This window comes from Ovis canadensis, chromosome 4 (genome assembly GCF_042477335.2).
Source record: "Ovis canadensis isolate MfBH-ARS-UI-01 breed Bighorn chromosome 4, ARS-UI_OviCan_v2, whole genome shotgun sequence".
NCBI lineage: Eukaryota > Metazoa > Chordata > Mammalia > Artiodactyla > Bovidae > Ovis > Ovis canadensis.
Window position 1 is genome coordinate 117,301,867 of NC_091248.1, and position 16,607 is coordinate 117,318,473.

General features: G+C 44.5%; 1 protein-coding gene across 2 annotated transcripts in view; it reads right to left on the minus strand.

The window, feature by feature from the left end:
* Positions 1 to 1,193: 1,193 nt before the first annotated feature.
* Positions 1,194 to 16,607, minus strand: part of KIAA1549 (KIAA1549 ortholog) — a 125,548-nt gene continuing 110,134 nt past the window's right edge. For both annotated transcript variants that reach the window (XM_069588491.1, XM_069588490.1), the window contains exons 18-20: positions 11,888 to 12,048; positions 8,785 to 8,930; positions 1,194 to 6,927 (exon numbers count right to left, since the gene is read on the minus strand). In XM_069588491.1, the coding sequence (XP_069444592.1) occupies positions 6,676 to 6,927; positions 8,785 to 8,930; positions 11,888 to 12,048 (559 nt within the window). In that variant the 3' untranslated portion in view covers positions 1,194 to 6,675. The remainder of the gene's footprint in view (positions 6,928 to 8,784; positions 8,931 to 11,887; positions 12,049 to 16,607) is intronic.

Here is a 16,607-nt window from a genome sequence, read left to right on the forward strand (position 1 = left end):
TCTGACCTGGAGAATTCCATGGACTGTATATAGTCCATGGGGTTGCAAAGACTGAGCAACTTTCAATCCAATTCAATATTGATTAAAAGAGAACATAAAAGTATCTTAAAACTATCACATTTCTTCAGGTATGTCTAAAATATTGGCATATCTTACCAGTGTGTATATATGTATTTTTTTAATCTCTTTTTCTTTCATGGATTTTCAGTTTTGTCAGTGTGCTTAAACTTTCCTGATATCCTGTCTTTCTGTTTACTAGTTTTTTTTTAAGCTCTGTAAACTTTCTTCATAGTGGACTACTCCCTCCAATTTTTAGGCTCAAATTCTCCTTTTGGTTGATCCTGTGAACTCTCCGTCATGAAGTCTTATTTTCTGCCAAGACTTGGAATCATTAACTGTGGTTTCCACTTCACCAGGAGCTGACTGCCTTGAGAAGCGAGGCAAGTTCTGGGTCATCGATGCCCAGGGCAGGCTCTTAATAGTCTCTGTGAGGACCTTTGGGCTTTATCTGTACCACATTAGTTTTGAAAATTTCAATTAACTTTAGAGAAAAACTGCAAAAACAGTGTTTCTGTATACCTTTTCCATAGCTTCTCCTAATACTAAAATTAGCAAAATCAATAAAGGAACCTCTGTGGAATACTGCTAACTGCACGGTAGGCTGTACTTAGATTTCATCCTTTTCCCACTGATAACCTTTTCTGTTGTCCAGAATCCTATCCAGGCTTCCACATTCCATTCCTTTGTCGAGTTCCTCTGTGTTTTGCAATTCCTCTTGCTTTTCTCAGTTTCAAGGGGTTTTTGTTTTCTTGAGTTTCGTAAACAACTCCAGGTTTATCCTATTACAAGTTTGCACAGAAGAGGATCTTCTCAGTTATCTTTCTAGATTATAGTCCTAATCTTTTAATTCCAAAATGAATCTGCTCTTAGTGGAAGCATCAATTTGATTAGTGGAGAGCCTGTAAAGCAAAACAGTGAGTTGAAAGGAGTGGCGCCAACCCCCTTGCGTGACAACTCTGCAAATTCCATGCACTGAATAGACTACTTTCAACTTAATTCCTTGGAAAATGAAAGCATCAGGTGTTCTCACGACCGACACAAAAATCAGAGAACAAAAAACACTGCATTCAACTTTCACATTTTGCACATGAGAGAACTATCATGTTGTGAAGGAAATAAACAGAAAATATCACTTGACACCAATTCAGAGCATTTATTGACATTTCCATTTAAAATGCTAGGAAAGCTGTATAAATTGTAAACATGGAAACCAAACACTTGCATAAATTATTTCAAAAACTCTACAGCACATTAGAAAACAGTGCAGCTAATTGAAGGGAAGAAACAACCAGCAAAGAGAGAGCTTGATTACTAAATCATTTATCCATACTGAAATTTAAGGGCCCGTTTGAGACCAGCAAACCATGATTGTCAAGTTCAAAGTTGCAGGACTGATGCCAGGAGTGGCCTCAATTTACTCTGCATTTTTTCGTACATTAACACTCATAATCTAGGAATGAGAGTGCAGGAACTCAGAAGAACATGGACCTTGACAAAGTCGGAAGTGGCCAGCAGGTACCTCAGAGCGCTCGGTTTGACAGCCTTTCCTGGAAGGGTGCAATTCACCCCACCCCCACACTCCCTAGACCATGCCCTGGAGGAGGGCAAAGTGGAGAGTTTCTACTCCCCTTTTCTGAAATTAACCCTCTGCTGCTTAGAGCAACCGAGCCCACTGATTTGCCTCGGTTCCCCTAGGGCACCGCCCCCCCCCCCCATCCTTCCCCACATTTGCAGGAGGAACAGTACGGGGAGCCTGGCTAGAAGCTGACCCGGCACTACTTCGACCTTGCACACTCAAGGAGTCAAGTGATGAACGCTGGAAACCTGGTGGACATGAGAAGGGGCATTCATGATGTTCCAAGTTGTCCAGAAAGAATCCGTGGAATCAGGGACTGTGAGACCCCAAATCACTTCAATTTTTCTCTTTGTCCCTTCTACTTATCCACTCTTTCTTTAAATGTGAAGTGGCCCCAGAGCAGAAAAACCCGGAGAAAGAAGGAAAAGCAAAGAGTCTGCATGATGACCTACCCTGTGGGAAAGCAATTTCGAGAAGGGTGTCTCAGAGGGTGACATTCCGTCCTTCTTTCACTTGCTTGCTGGTTCCCAACTTTGTTTCATGTTTCCAAGGCATTTGATACTCTTTTGCTAAATGTCAACGCTGCTGGCGTGTTAAGATAAATTTTCAAGTGTACTGTTACACACACAGCATGGAATTAGGATCCTACCGTGAGGATTCGCTTTTCAAGTCTTTTTCATAAAATTAGAGAAAGGAGTCTTAAACACCGCAAATCACCTCCAAGGGTATCAAAAGAAACCTGAAATGCACACACTCCCTGTTCACTAGGTAACAAGTGTAAGCCTAATACAGTGTATGAGTGTGTTACAGCAGCTGTTGATGGAAACCTCTCTCACCTGTTGTAAGAATATCCATGACGGTGTTGGATTAAATGTAAAAATGAAGTTCAGGTTACCATCCCATAAAAACGTGCTTTGTGTTCAAATGGCCTACTTGCAGGTGCAGAAGTGGACTTCCTCATGCTCCTGCCTGGAACAAAGGTGGGTTAGGTAGGCTCTGGAGTCTGGCTTTGGGGACCTGCTCTGGAGGTAGAAATGAAATGGCTAAAACATCTACAGCTAAAGCGTGTGTGGTACCCCTCCCCACCCACCCAGAACCTTTCACCAGCTCTCCTTCCAATCAGCAAATTCATTCATGTCTAGGAATCTCATATGAAAGGCAGAGAGAGAGATGTATTTAATGATTAACTCCTGAATTAACTACAAATGCCAATCTGCGTCCGAGTGATTGGTTTGGTCACTGGAGCACTAAGTTGTGCAAACACAGTGAACACTGACCCTGTACACAGTTCAATGGGAGGCTCGTAAAGCACAGAATTACCTGTTTCAGCCTGCAGCCTCCAGGCGTCCCTTCACCTGTGCCCTGCATCGCAGGCCTCATGCCCTGAAAAACTGTGGTTGGCAGAAACTGGCTTAGTCTGCAGCTCAAAAGCCACATACGACCAAAATGAAAAGATGCTCTGAAATTAAATACAATTTGGAGGAAAAGGTGTAGGTAGCTGTAAAGTCAAATATATTTACTTATAACCCATTATGCTCCACAAAGGATTAAATGTGGCTGAATGACAGACCCTTGAGATCTGCTCTTAGCAGACCTCGGCGGACGTCTTTCACACTTGACACTGGCCCTCTGGCAGTTCTGGGACTCTCCCGTCCCCTCCAGAACAGACGTGTTCCTCCACAGACCTTCCGCCCAGGCCTGGTCATTTTCTTGTTGGGTTCCTGCAGACATTTCCTCAGAGCATCACTTCTTCCTCTTTACAAAACTCCTTCGAAGGTGCAGTTAGGGATTCGGTCTCCATGTTGGAGACCAGGTTCAAGGTTATTTTCAACAGTAGCTTCACCACTTTCTCCATCCTTCCCCAGGCCCACTCTCAGCTCTTCCCATACCATCTCACCATGTGCCTGGGAAGCTCTTGACTTCCGTGGCTTCTGATGTTGAGTTCTCCCCAAGATCCCACTGTTTCCAAACGTGTAAGTTCCATTCCTCCTTCCAATGTACTTGTGTACTTCGCTGCATTTTACTGATGTTTAAACCATGTTGTTTTTCCATCGCTTCCATCTTTTACACCTGAGGGTGTTGTCTGATTCAGATCCTAAGATCTCAGAAGGCAGAGCTCGTGTTTGGTGCCAAAAACAGCAGAAAATCTGAACAATGCATGAGAATTGAAAGTTAATGGTGAAGGAAGTGAACTGAAAGCAAATCGGGAGGGAGGAAGTGGAGTCCCACGGGGCCTCTGGCGTTGCTCTGGTTTCCTCCATGTGAACTCCCTCACTGGGAGGTCACAGCAGATCAGACATCCATCCCAGCACCATCACACAGACAGCCCACGTTCTCACTGTGTTGTGCTCCCTCCTCAAGGGATGTCTGCCCACATGACCACACCTGATCCTTGCAATGAGAAATCCAGGGCCGGGGAGGCCCATTCTCATGTGGCTGATGGGAAGAATGAGGCTCAGACAAGCGGCCTGACACAGCCAGGTAGTGACTGCGCAGAATCTGAAAATGATCATTTCTCCAAACAGTCTCCTCTAAAACTCTGACTCAAATAGATAGCTCTTGCTATTACCATGAAAACTTTTGAAATCAGAAAAAAAAGAACAGACATAAAATTTCAGTTTTCATTTTGCAGTGTTTCAATAAATGGAACTCCAAAGCCACACAACTGCCATGAGGACCTCTCATTTAAGTAGATTCCATTCACTGAGTGTCTGAAGCCCCACTTGGGGTGGTGTTCCCACGACAGCTGGTATGTTCTGGGTCAGTTGACGGTAAAACTGAGTGCAAACTGAGTGTGCTTTACAACCAACGCAAGAGTGCTGGGGATCTCACTGGTCTGCTCATACCCACCACATACCACCGTTTGTCTATTACACGTCATCTTTGGTCTTGACGTTGGTTTAAAAGTGTATCCCTTCTAAGAAGAAAAATAGAGACAGAATCCCCTTATGCTAGTTTGAAAGGCATCAAAACTGCTGTTGCAGCCCCATTTAAAACAGAGGTCCATTTCTGCCACGTGCTAAGGAGGTAACCACATTTGTACACTCCAAGTGTGAACACTTAGGACACTGAGCAGGATGGGAGGGGTGGGGCTATCAGCTGAATTCACCAAAAGGTGTCCGAAATAAAAATTTGCATGAATCTCTGAAATTCTTCCTTACCCATTCAGGATCCTGGTATTTCTGGACAACAGGCAAAGAGACCCCTCCACTCTGGGCAAGTCAGGTATTAAATCAAGACTGACAGGTAAGAGATCAAGCCCACATGAGGGGCCTCTCTCCCTTGCTCTTTGGAGCCCAGGAAGAGTCCCTGAAAAGGAGCTCCCATTACTTTATTTCATATTCTCAACAGACATCCTTCTGTACCTCTCCTGTTTCAGAGGCATAAAGATAAAACATGCCTCCATTTTAATTGCCCAGAACTGACTCTCCCTGGATTGTGAGACGAGTCTACATAACAGACTTAATGCAGGAAGGGCAGAAACATAACACTGGAGCCCAGTGGTTACACTTTGGGGGCCTATTTTAGCTGCTTCGAGATTCTTAAAATTTGACACAGATACAGACATTTTGATTAGTCAGAGCCCCAGATTCTGCCTGTGTTATCTGTTGTTTAATTAAAGATATTAATTGAGCTAATTAAAAAGGATTCATGGCGAAGTGTTATCTGCATCTGCTCTTCTTCGTTTCACTCAGGTCCCAGAAAACAGAACAGCCCTTGTTCCTCTAGTCCTCACTCCACTTCGGGAAGTGGAGAAATAGTCCCTTCAGGAGGCAATCTCAAGTGAGAGGACCCCTCCGTCAGGCCCAAAGGTGGGGTTAACAGTCACTCAGCACAGTTATACACAACAAAATCAGAAATTAGGAGTAACTCTTTCTCCCCCATGGTCTCAAAGCTCCTCTTTCCTTTCTTGGCTCAATACAAAGAGGCTCAAAAGAACTCATTTCCAGGTCTCGAACACAGGGAACGCGATTACCACCGATGCATTCACAAATAACTAACCATTCGGTGGTCCTAGGAACTGTGACAAAGCATTTTTGCTTATGTAAGATTCCTCATTCAAAGTTGGGAGCAACGTATCAGCAAAGTGCCAGGATTCGTCGGGACCTCCTCAAAGCCTCATTCTATAGGACTGGCCTTGATGAAGATATGTACTCAAATGAAATGCAATAGGCAGTTACCTCTGCCAATCAACAAATGGCAAATACAATTAAAGAGTGTAAATCTAAACTTTGATATGTATTTTGAATAACCAAATAACTATTAAGCTTTTCCTATGTGGAGAGGCTTTTTCCCCCCTCTTTCTAGAACAAGATGAAACCTTCCACATGTTCTTCCATTGAGAAAGCCAAAGTTGCATTTCACGGACAAGGTGAAGGGGTTCTTGGAGCTGTAGCACCAGAAGAAGGAAAATGCAGTTGATGGCTTCTTTTTGAATCATCAGGCTCTACAATCTATCATTTGGTTTCTCACTAGTAGCTTTTTAAATTCCCAAACAGTCTTAGTATTCCTGTTGTTAATATTACTATTAAAAGAAGTTTCTAAGGAAGAAAACGAGGGTGAAAATCAAGCAGTTAATAAAATGTCTTCAAAACTCTTTTTCTCAGAAAACAAAGCAGCAGGTTCATCGTACAAACCAGTCTGAGTCACATCTTCCCACGGAAATACTAGGTTCCTTTAATCCCTACACCATCTACACATTTTCATCTTTCACCTTAAAAAAAAAAAAAAGAGAGAGACTAACTTAGGAATTTCATTAGCTTAGAATTGTGGTTGGTCTTTTGTGAAGTGCTGCTGGCTTTTGGCCAAAAGTACATAAATTTCAACTGAATCCAGGTGGTCACAAAACTGCCAACGTATGAAAAGCATCATGGGCTGTCACGTGACTTGGGGCATCTTCTAAAATTGCAACCTGTTCCCTTAGTTGGGCCCCTCGCCCCAGAGATGCTCCTCCTCTTAAAACACCTGCTCAGTTGACTTCCTTTTAGTCTTGCTTCCACAGGAAGCGGATACTTGGCAAATGTGCAAGGCGAGGCTGATCAGCTGTGGAAGTTCTGCACGGCGGTCTGCTTTTGCGAGAGCCGGAGGAGCTCCTCGCGGATCGCTTTGATGAGAGAGGCTGAGGAGTGGCTGGGCTGGAGGTCTTCCGTGGAACTGGTGGGGTAGGCCAATCCAGCACCCGACAGCCCCCTGTGAGGGAGGTTCCCGGGAGGAGCTGAGGGCTCCCGGCCTGAAGTCCTTGGCACCTGGAACAGCGGTGATGAATACTCCTGATGTCCGAGCACATGTGTCTGAAAAACCACAGCAAACACAGGAAAACAGGAGGGAAGATCAGAGGCAAACTGGCATCTGATGCTCTCCATCCACCTCCCAACCAACAACTCAGCCTCCCACCACCAGAATGCAAAGATATAACTGCAGAGAAATTGTGCAAGGGAAAGTAGTCCAATAAAGAAGCCCCTGAACTTAATTTAACAAGGGCCTATACACACTTCATTAAAGACAGAAAGAATGAACGTGCAGTGGGCCCCACTGGCTAATCCCTGGGCTGCCACGTGTGCAAGGAGAGTGGGCCACTGGGGAACCAGGAAGGGCCCTGCAGAGCTGGACAGGGAGGAAGGCTGGAGCATCCCAGAGAGGGCAAGGTCTGATGCGGATGTCTGCTCAGAGCGATAAGCAGAAACTGGCAGACGGACTGACGGGAAGAGCAACTGCCTTTGCTCTGAGTCTGGAACCCAAGGAAGGGGTGACGAGAACACATATGGGGCCTGTGGAACCGCAACAAGATCACAAAGTCATCTTCCACCTCATCTGTCTGTCTGTGTGTCTATGTGTCAGTGCTCCGCACAGCTTTGTTTTTTTCTAAGCTATCTGCACAAAAGCATACACTAGCTTTGCTGACACTGGCAAAATATGGATTAACTGGACATTCCTTTGATAAGAATTATACTTTTCAGTGATTTTTTTTCATATTTTTTCAGTGAAAAAAATCTCTTTATACACACATGCACACACTACATCTGTGACTTCACTTGTGGTAAGAGCAACTTGATAGCCTGGTAAACAGGACATTTGAGCCCTGGAATAACTTCCACATTTCACTTCTGCAAACTGTGACCAAGAGGCCCTCAAAAAGTGCACATTGTATATGATGGGAAAACCCAAAACAATGCAGGAAACTAAGCCAGGCACAGAAAAAGCAAAATGTCAGCAAAGGTAAAGTACAGACCTGAGGCTGTAATGCATCCATGCAAAGTCTCTTCAGTCATGTCCAACTCTCTATGACCCCATGAACTGTAGCCCACCAGGCTCCTCTGTCCATGGGATTCTCCAGGCAAGAATACTGGAGTGGGGCGCCATTTCCTTCTTGCCATCAGAGGCAAACTGGCATCTGATGCTCTCCATCCACCTCCCAACCAACAACTCAGCCTCCCACCACCAGAATGCGAAGATATGACTGCAGAGAAATTGTGCAAGGGAAAGTAGTCCAATAAAGAAGCCCCTGAACTTAATTTAACAAGGGCCTATACACACTTCATTAAAGACAGAAAGAATGAACGTGCAGTGGGCCCCACTGGCTAATCCCTGGGCTGATTTCAATGCCAATAGTCTTCCAGTCTGGTCAGAGGGAATTTGCCATCTACAGGCTGTAAGAATGACTTCCCAGGTGGCGCTAGTGGTAAAGAACCTGCCTGCTAATGCAGCAGAAAAAAGAGAGCCGGGTTTGATCCCTAGGTGGGGAAGATCCCCTGGAGGAGGGCGTGGTAACCCACTTCAGTATTCTTGCTTGGAGAATCCCATGAACAGTGGAGCCTGGCGGGCTATAGTCCATAGGGTCACAAAGAGTCAGACACAACTGAAGCAACTTAGCATGCATGCACAACTGTGTGAAAAGAAAAATACACTCGGAGGAAAAAAGTGACGGAGGTTAAAACTTCATGCAGGTTTTAAATCGAGATCTCCCATGCAGAAGCAGCAGCAGCTATACCATTTACCATTTGAACCATGCTTAAGTGGTCTTAAATACATTCACACTATCATGCAGCCTTCACATCATTTGTCCCCATAGCTCTTTTCATCTTATAAAACTGAAATCCATATCCATCGTGTCTGAATTCTCAACGACGATCCCAACACGAGATACTCACAGCCTCTCTCCGGCCAGCTTCGTCCTCCCCGTAGGCAGGCCAGCCTGGCCCCCCATACTGGCCGCCTCTGCTCGGTGGGATTTCCACTGGCTGAGCTCCGATTCTGCTGGCGATTCCCACCTGCGTCAGGTGCTGGATCTGAGAGCCTGGAGGAACACAGGGAGGGGCCCAGTGAACATCAGCAGGGGAGCTGAAGGCTGCTCAGGTGAGATACTCTGGTTCTGACCTCGGCATGCCTTGGGGACACGAGCATTGTTCAAATGTGGCACCAATTCTACCCCCAGAAAAGACACTTCCTAAGAAAACCAGACCTGAGCTTCTGGGCTTGTGGGCTTTTACTTTCAATACAGTGGCTATTAGTGATGTTCCTATTTTCCTGGTCAGACATCAAAGGACGGGGAATAAAGGGGATAATGGAGGGCCCTTCCATTCATTTCTGTAGAGGCTACAGATAATGGGGACCTTATTCATTCAGAAAAAAAGGAGTGAAAAGTTTTGGAGCCATAAAGAAACTGAAACTTGGTTCTTACTTGCTTATGATTTTCAGACTCATAAGGAAATGAAAGTGCAATATGCCTTTAAAAAAAACAAACAGGCAGAGTGTGCATTTGAGTTCAAAATGTTAAAGTACATTTTTGTTATACTCACATTGTTTTCATAATCTAGTCATATCATAATTAAAAATTTAAAACTATCCATGACAAACGGGCACTTGCCAAGAGCATGTGCCAGCGACCGAGCAGCACGGGCATGTCACCTGCCTCTGCGGAGACCGAACCCTGTGCTGCCGCGGCTGCTGACCTTCAACACCCCAAGGGAGTTCAGGGCGGAGTGAGGCGCTCTGTGCTCCAGGGAATCTGGTGGAGCAAGTCTTTAGATAGTTAGGTATTTTTAGGAACTGATTTCATGATCCCAATCTTTGCATCTCCTCATATCTAGAAAAGCACTAAATCCCTTCATGATGACATCAGCTCCTGGGGACTAGCAGAAAACCTCTTGTAAAGTAAGTGCCTGGTTGCACTGAACTCCCCTTTCACCAAAATCATATATTCACCTTCCCCCACGGCCTCTTTGGAGCAGTCTCTCAGAGCCATCTGAGGTGCTCTCTCCCAGGCTATAGTCCTCATTTTGCCCCAAATAAAACTCACCTCTCAAGTTGTGCCTCTTTTTCAGTCAACAAAGCCACCCACTCACCCTCTTCATCGAGGTATACTGAAGCAAAGACAGATGTCTAGCACGCATTCTACACTCAGGCACGCCATAGCCTTGTGTGGCTGTGAAAGCTAGCCTTTAAATAACATATTTTAATCACCCGTCAACTTTGGCATATGGAAATAACCCTATTCAACAGATCGAGGGAGAAAAAAACCAGATCTTTAAATGCTCTGAAATAAAACATTGATTTCCAAATGCACCTAGGATTGTCTCATTCATCTGGGATGCTCAGGCTAGTCCCACAAAGGTTCAGGGTTTTCCAGAGGTAAGACCTCTCCATCTTCAAGGCTGTTCCTACTCTAGTTACCTAATTAACAGCCTCTGTTAATCAAATACCTTTTTTAAAAATGTACTCTACAGGAGCCCTTGTCATGAAGCATTTGCTACTGAAGATTCCTAACACTATTAAAATTATTAGAACTATCAGACAATGGACATTGCCCAAGAGACATTGTTTGAGCAAATCTTGCAAAGGACGGAAATGCAGCACAGTGCCCGTCATCACTTGTAAAGGCTCAGACAACTGCACAGGGAGAAAAGCATACCTTTGTGTTAGACTTGCAACAGCAGTTGAAATCATAGTTGAGACACAATTCTGTATTTTGCTTTGTTCACTTAACCAGACAGCACAGGCTCCCTCGTGATTCAAGTCACCCATCACCCCCCAGCAGGCAGGGGTTTGCATTCCAGCTCAACCACTGACAAGCCTGTGACCTTGGACACCCAGTAATCACTCCAGTTGAGACTCAATGCCTCACTTTTCAAATGGAGATTTTTTTTAAAAATCTATCTCACAGTGCTATTTCAAGGATTAAAAGAGATAAAATAGGTCAAGTACCAAATGCATAGGAGGCAATCAGGAAATCTTAAATTCCCTTTTCTTGGCTCTGAGCTCTTCATTTTAGATGGCTGTACAAGTTTACTCGCTGATGCCCGTATAACTCGGTATTGAGGGAGCTCACAGTTGTTTGCTATTCTGAATAATGCTTCAATAAACATCCTTGCACATGTAGTTTTTCTCCAATATTTTGGATCTCTTCAGGGGACAGGGAAGAGCCCATATTCCCAAATTACCAAATCAAAGGCTTATAAAGTTATATTGCCAAGCTGCTTTCCAAAAATTTAATGATTTACACCATCACCAGAAATAAGAGTAGTAATAATAATAATGGCAGCTAATATGTATTACAATTTATGATATTCCAGGCACTATTTTAAGCACTTTATATCTGTTATCTTCTAAGACTGTTCTTCTAATGAGGATTTGAAAGAGCAGGTAGAAAAGACCTAGAACCGTTTCACATTGCCACCAGCTTCCCCTGACCTTCCACTGCCGACTCTGCCCAGGAGTGACTGCAGAGAAGGGACAGGCTTAGAGGCATGAGGAAATGACAAGGACGTTTCAGAAAAGAGAAGAAGATAAAGGAAGAAGGGGAAGAATGAGGGAGGTAAGGCTCGAGGACAAAACCGTGGTTGTACCCTCCCAGAAGCGACCAAATAAAACACACATCTCCCTGTAGCCCCTGTGGATCAACTTTAGAAACTGCCTTCTTTAAAATAAACGCTTGTTTTCATGCCACCGTAAGCACTCAGAAATAGGTGTTTCTGTTCACTCTAAGTTTTCAGAAACGTTTTCCCTGGAAGCCATGTGCTGGGAATTTCACACAAAGGGACTGTTTTCGAGACTCTGACTCAGAAACAAATCGGAGGCCCCACGTCTTGGGATCTCAGCCACTCTGTCCTTTCCCACCTCCCAGCCATGCATCTCCCAGAGGACCCAAAGGAACACAGCTCTCACAGCCAGAAGAGGCCAGGGCTGGGATTCTGACACCCTGAAGTCTAAAGTGCTCTCTGCACAATTCAGCCAGAAAGAAATGCCCACGTGTACCTGTGGTGCCCCCAACAGGCCGAGGCCGAGCCACTGACGGCCCCTCCTCAGAGTAGATCCCTCGGGCAGCAAATGAGGTGGCTTCAGACGATGCTTGGGGCTGTGGGGGCTCGGGAGGCACCAGCTCGGAAGACTGCAGCAAACCAGGTCCGAAACCGGGTCTGAAGGCGAAGCACATCCAAACATTAGGACCACACTTGCCTGGTTCTGGTATTTTATTAGGTCCACCCTCAGCCCTGAAGCAATGTAAGACTTCTGTGTCCGCTGGCTTATTAGCCATCGCCTCTCCCAGAACATGGGCTCCCTGAGGACAGGGACTCTATTCGCTCCCTGACAAATCTCCTGTGCTACAGCCTGTATATATACCATCCAGTACACATGCTGGAACACAGCTGATGCTTGACAAATCTGCCGGATGACTGGAGAAAAAAATGCTCTAGTTTACAGACCCAAAAAGGGTGCATCTCAATCTCCAGGGCCAGTTCATCTCCAGCAGTCGACTAAAGGAGTGGATCTCAACCCTGGCTGTATATTAGGGTTACCTGGGGAACCCACACCACACCCCAGACCTCCCCAAAATAGAATCTTTAGACATGGGACCCACACCATGGTAGTTTTTAAAGCTCCACTGACGTTCCTGAGTTTCATCAAGGCTGAAAACTAGTGTTCTAAAGCAGTGGTTCTCAAACCATTTAGTCTCAGGACGTACTTGCATTCATGAAAATAAGGACTCACAAGTGAAAGTCACTCAGTAGTGTCCGACTCTTTGCGGCCCCATGCGCTATTCTATGGAATTCTCCAGGCCAGAATACTGGAGTGGGTAGCCTTTCCCTTTTCCAGGGGATCTTCCCAACTCAGGGATCAAACCCAGGTCTCCCGAATTGCAGGCGGATCCTTTATCAGCTGAGCCACAAGGGAAGCTCAAGAATACTGGAGTGGGTAGCCTATCCCTTCGCCAGTGGATCGTCCTGATCCAGTAATTGAACCAGGGTCTCCTGCATTGCAGGCGGATTCTTTACCAACTGAGCTAAGAGGGAAGGATTCACAAGAGCTTTTGTTTATTTGGTTTCCCTGGTGGCTCAGATGGTTAAGAATCCGCCTGCAATGCAGGAGACTGGGGTTCAGTCCCTGGCTCCGGATGATCCCCTGAAGGACGGTATGGCAACCCATTCCAGTATTCTTGCCTGGAGAATTCCATGGACAGAGGAACTTGGCAGGCTATGGTCCACGGGGTCACAAAGAGTCAGACACAACTGAGTAACTAATGCTTTCAAGAGTTCTTGTTTATGTGGAGCATATCTATAGATAAATATCATGTTCAAAATTAAAACAGAGCAAATGAAAAATTCATTTAAAAATAACAATATTAAACCTATTACATATCAACATTTTTCACAGAATTAACTAATCCTAGAGTGGGTAGCTATTCCCTTCTCCATGGAATCTTCCCGACACAGGGATCAAATCTGGGTCTCTTGCATTGCAGGTGGATTCTTTACCATCTGAGCCACCAGAGAAGCTCATATTTTCCCACATGCCCGCCCCCCCCCCCCCGCCAAATTTAATGAGAAGTGTTCTACGTTTTTAAAATTTTTTCCTTAACAGAAGATATCTAGATTCTCTTACACTTTGTATTCAATCGGTTTCCATCAGTTATTTTACGAAGAAAAGCATAAATATGTAGTTGGAAAAAGGAGGAAGATTTTAATAGCCTACCAAATAATATTCAAATAGTATTTCCGTTAAATATTCTTCTCTGAAACCACACCAAAACTCAACAATATTTCCTATGAAGGTTAGTGGCAATATTGACTCTGAAACTATCTGAACTTTTCATCTTCTGTTATGCTAAAACTACTGGTCTTCCTTGCACTTTGAATAGACTCATGCATGATTGGATGACATTGCTCATTTGGAAAATAATGGTTCACTGCATTATGCAGACTTTCTTGATATTGACACATTTTATTTTACAGTAACCCAAAATCACATTCATTAATATCACCATTGAGCTCATCAGAAAAGGCTTTAAGTACTAGGAAACCGTCCATTTTACCATGGCAGACAAGTTTGTAAAATTTTCATTTCCAATTGAAAACTCAATCTGATCACTGGCAATAACTGCTGTCAGTTGTTTTCCTGCCCACTGCTCATTTTCAAAGCCAAACACTCAAGCCCACAGGCTGTTTGCTCAAGCAAAAACACGGCAACAGTTAGATCAGTTCTCAACTGCAAGGCCATAATCAGCAGAAGTGCTTTATATGCATCTCTTCTCCTGTCATCCAGACCGTCAAGAGACTCTAGGGTCTAGGTTTAATAAAATTAATTTGGGGGCTTCCCTGGCGGTCCAGTGGTTAAGAATCCGCCTGCCCATGCAGGGGACACAGGTTTGATCCCTGGTCTGGGAAGATCCCACCGGCCATGCAGCAACTAAGCCCGTGCAGCACAATTACTGAGCCCTTGTCTCTAGAGCCCACAGGCCACAGCTACGGAAGCTCGCACACTCTAGAGCCCGTGCTCCACAGCAGGAGAAGCTACTGCCACGAGGAGCCTCCACACCGCAACGGAGAGTAGCCCCTGCTCTCCACGACCAGAGAAAGCCTGAACAGCCAGTCAAAACAAATGAGTCTTTAAAATTTATTTTTACTGCTTCAATGATATACTAACATAAAACTGGCATTTTAAAAAATGCTGTAAAAAATAAAAATAAAAAAATCTGTGATTGCCCAGCAGTGAAGAAGACTGGAATGAGTCCTTGAACAGCTAGGTGTCACTGTCTGGATTCGAGTCAAGGCACCACAGCTTCACCCACCACTGCTTTCATACCTCAGTACAAAGGTCAAAGCAATGAGAAAAGTCAGAGGACATCTTTGTGTGATTATAAAAATAGCTTTGACCTCACAGACCTCCCTCAACGGGCCTCAAGGACCCTCTAGGGATCTGACAATCTCACCCTGAGAACCACTCTCTTAAAGATACTCAAAAATTTAAAAAAGAACGATAGTCTAGTTATAATTCCTTGCAAATGACAGTTAACCAGTAATTAATAGATTAAAACTTGGACTGCATGGAGATCCAACCAGTCCATCCTAAAGGAAATCAGTCCTGAATATCCCTTGGAAGAACTGATACTGAAGCTGAAGCTCCAATACTTTGGCCACCTGATACGAAGAACTGACTCACTGGAAAAGACCCTGATGCTGGGAAAGACTGAAGGCAGGAGGAGAAGGGGATGACAGAGGATGAGATGGTTGGATGGCATCAGCAACTCGATGCACATGAGTTTGAGCAAGCTTCAGGAGTTGGTGATGGACAGGGAAACCTGGCATGCTGCAGTCCATGGGGTCGAAAAGAGTCGGACATGACTGAGCAACTGAACTGACTAATAGATTAAATCAGTTTGATTAGAAAGTACACCAACCTGCTCTGATTCTACACTGTCATTTCTGGAGTACAGTCCATAAACTGAAACCCAGGCAACCTGTATTACTCTCTTTAAATAACTGCTGCTATTTTTGACTGACCTCGGAAAGAGGTATCTGACATCTCTGACCTTAGAGATCTAACAGCTTAACCAATACACACTCCTCCTTCTAGCCCTGTAAACTAGAGCTCAGCTAAATTAATTACAATCTCTGGACCATTAACCTAGGAACAAGAGCTTGCCTTTTTATTAATGATTTCTGCTTTATCCAGTCAATTAGCACCCTTCTGCCTATATCTACATCCCTTTCATCCTAAACTGTATACTCAGAGAGTTCTGTGTGATCCAAATACTCTAATTTACCTTGGGTGGCCATAAAATTCAGCATCCAAACCAGAACACTTTTGAGAGTGGAATTTACAATTATGCTGAACAACAGGAGTATATTAGGATTGAACCAGGCAAAACCAGATCATGTGGTCCCCCTAGCATTAGCTTTTGCCCTGGATCATCTAATCTCCACCTGTTCCCTTTACTTTGTTGCTTTTGGACTACAAAGCAGTGCCTGGAGAAGGGGAGAAGGGCTGGGGAAAAATAAAACAAAATCTTCTGAAAATGAGGGCAAATAAAGAGAAAGTAAGGAGAAAGCAGATAACACCCCTACTTCTGTGTGACTAGAGGGATAGCTGAATCATGCAAGGGATAGTTGAATGTGATTTCTGAGACTAAGTCTTTATCACAATTCCTTCACTGTAATAAATCAATTGTCTATTCACACGTGGGTCTGATTATGAATGCTCTTTTCTGTTCTATTGGTCTACTTGTCTTGCTTTACAGCAACACCACACTCCTCATTCCTTGACAGTAATTTGCAACATTTAGAATATAGCCCTAACATCTTATTCTTCTCTCTTACAGTGTCTTGGCTACTCTTGGCCCCTTGCATATCCACATATATTTTAGAGTGAGTTCATCAATTTCCACATATTAAAAAATGCAACAGAGACAGTAAAAGAGACACAGAGATAAAGAACAGACTTTTGGACTCTGTGGGGGAAGGCGAGGGTGGGATGATTTGAGAGAACAGCACTGCAACATGTATATTACCATATGTGAAACAGATGACCAGTCCAAGTTCGATGCATCAAACAGGGCACTCAAAGCCGGTGCACTGGGACAGCCCAGAGGGATGGGCTGGGGGAGGGGGGTTCAGGACAGAGGAACACATGTGCACCCGTGGCTGATTCATGTCAGTGTATGGCCAGAACCACCACAATATGGTAAAGTAATTACCCT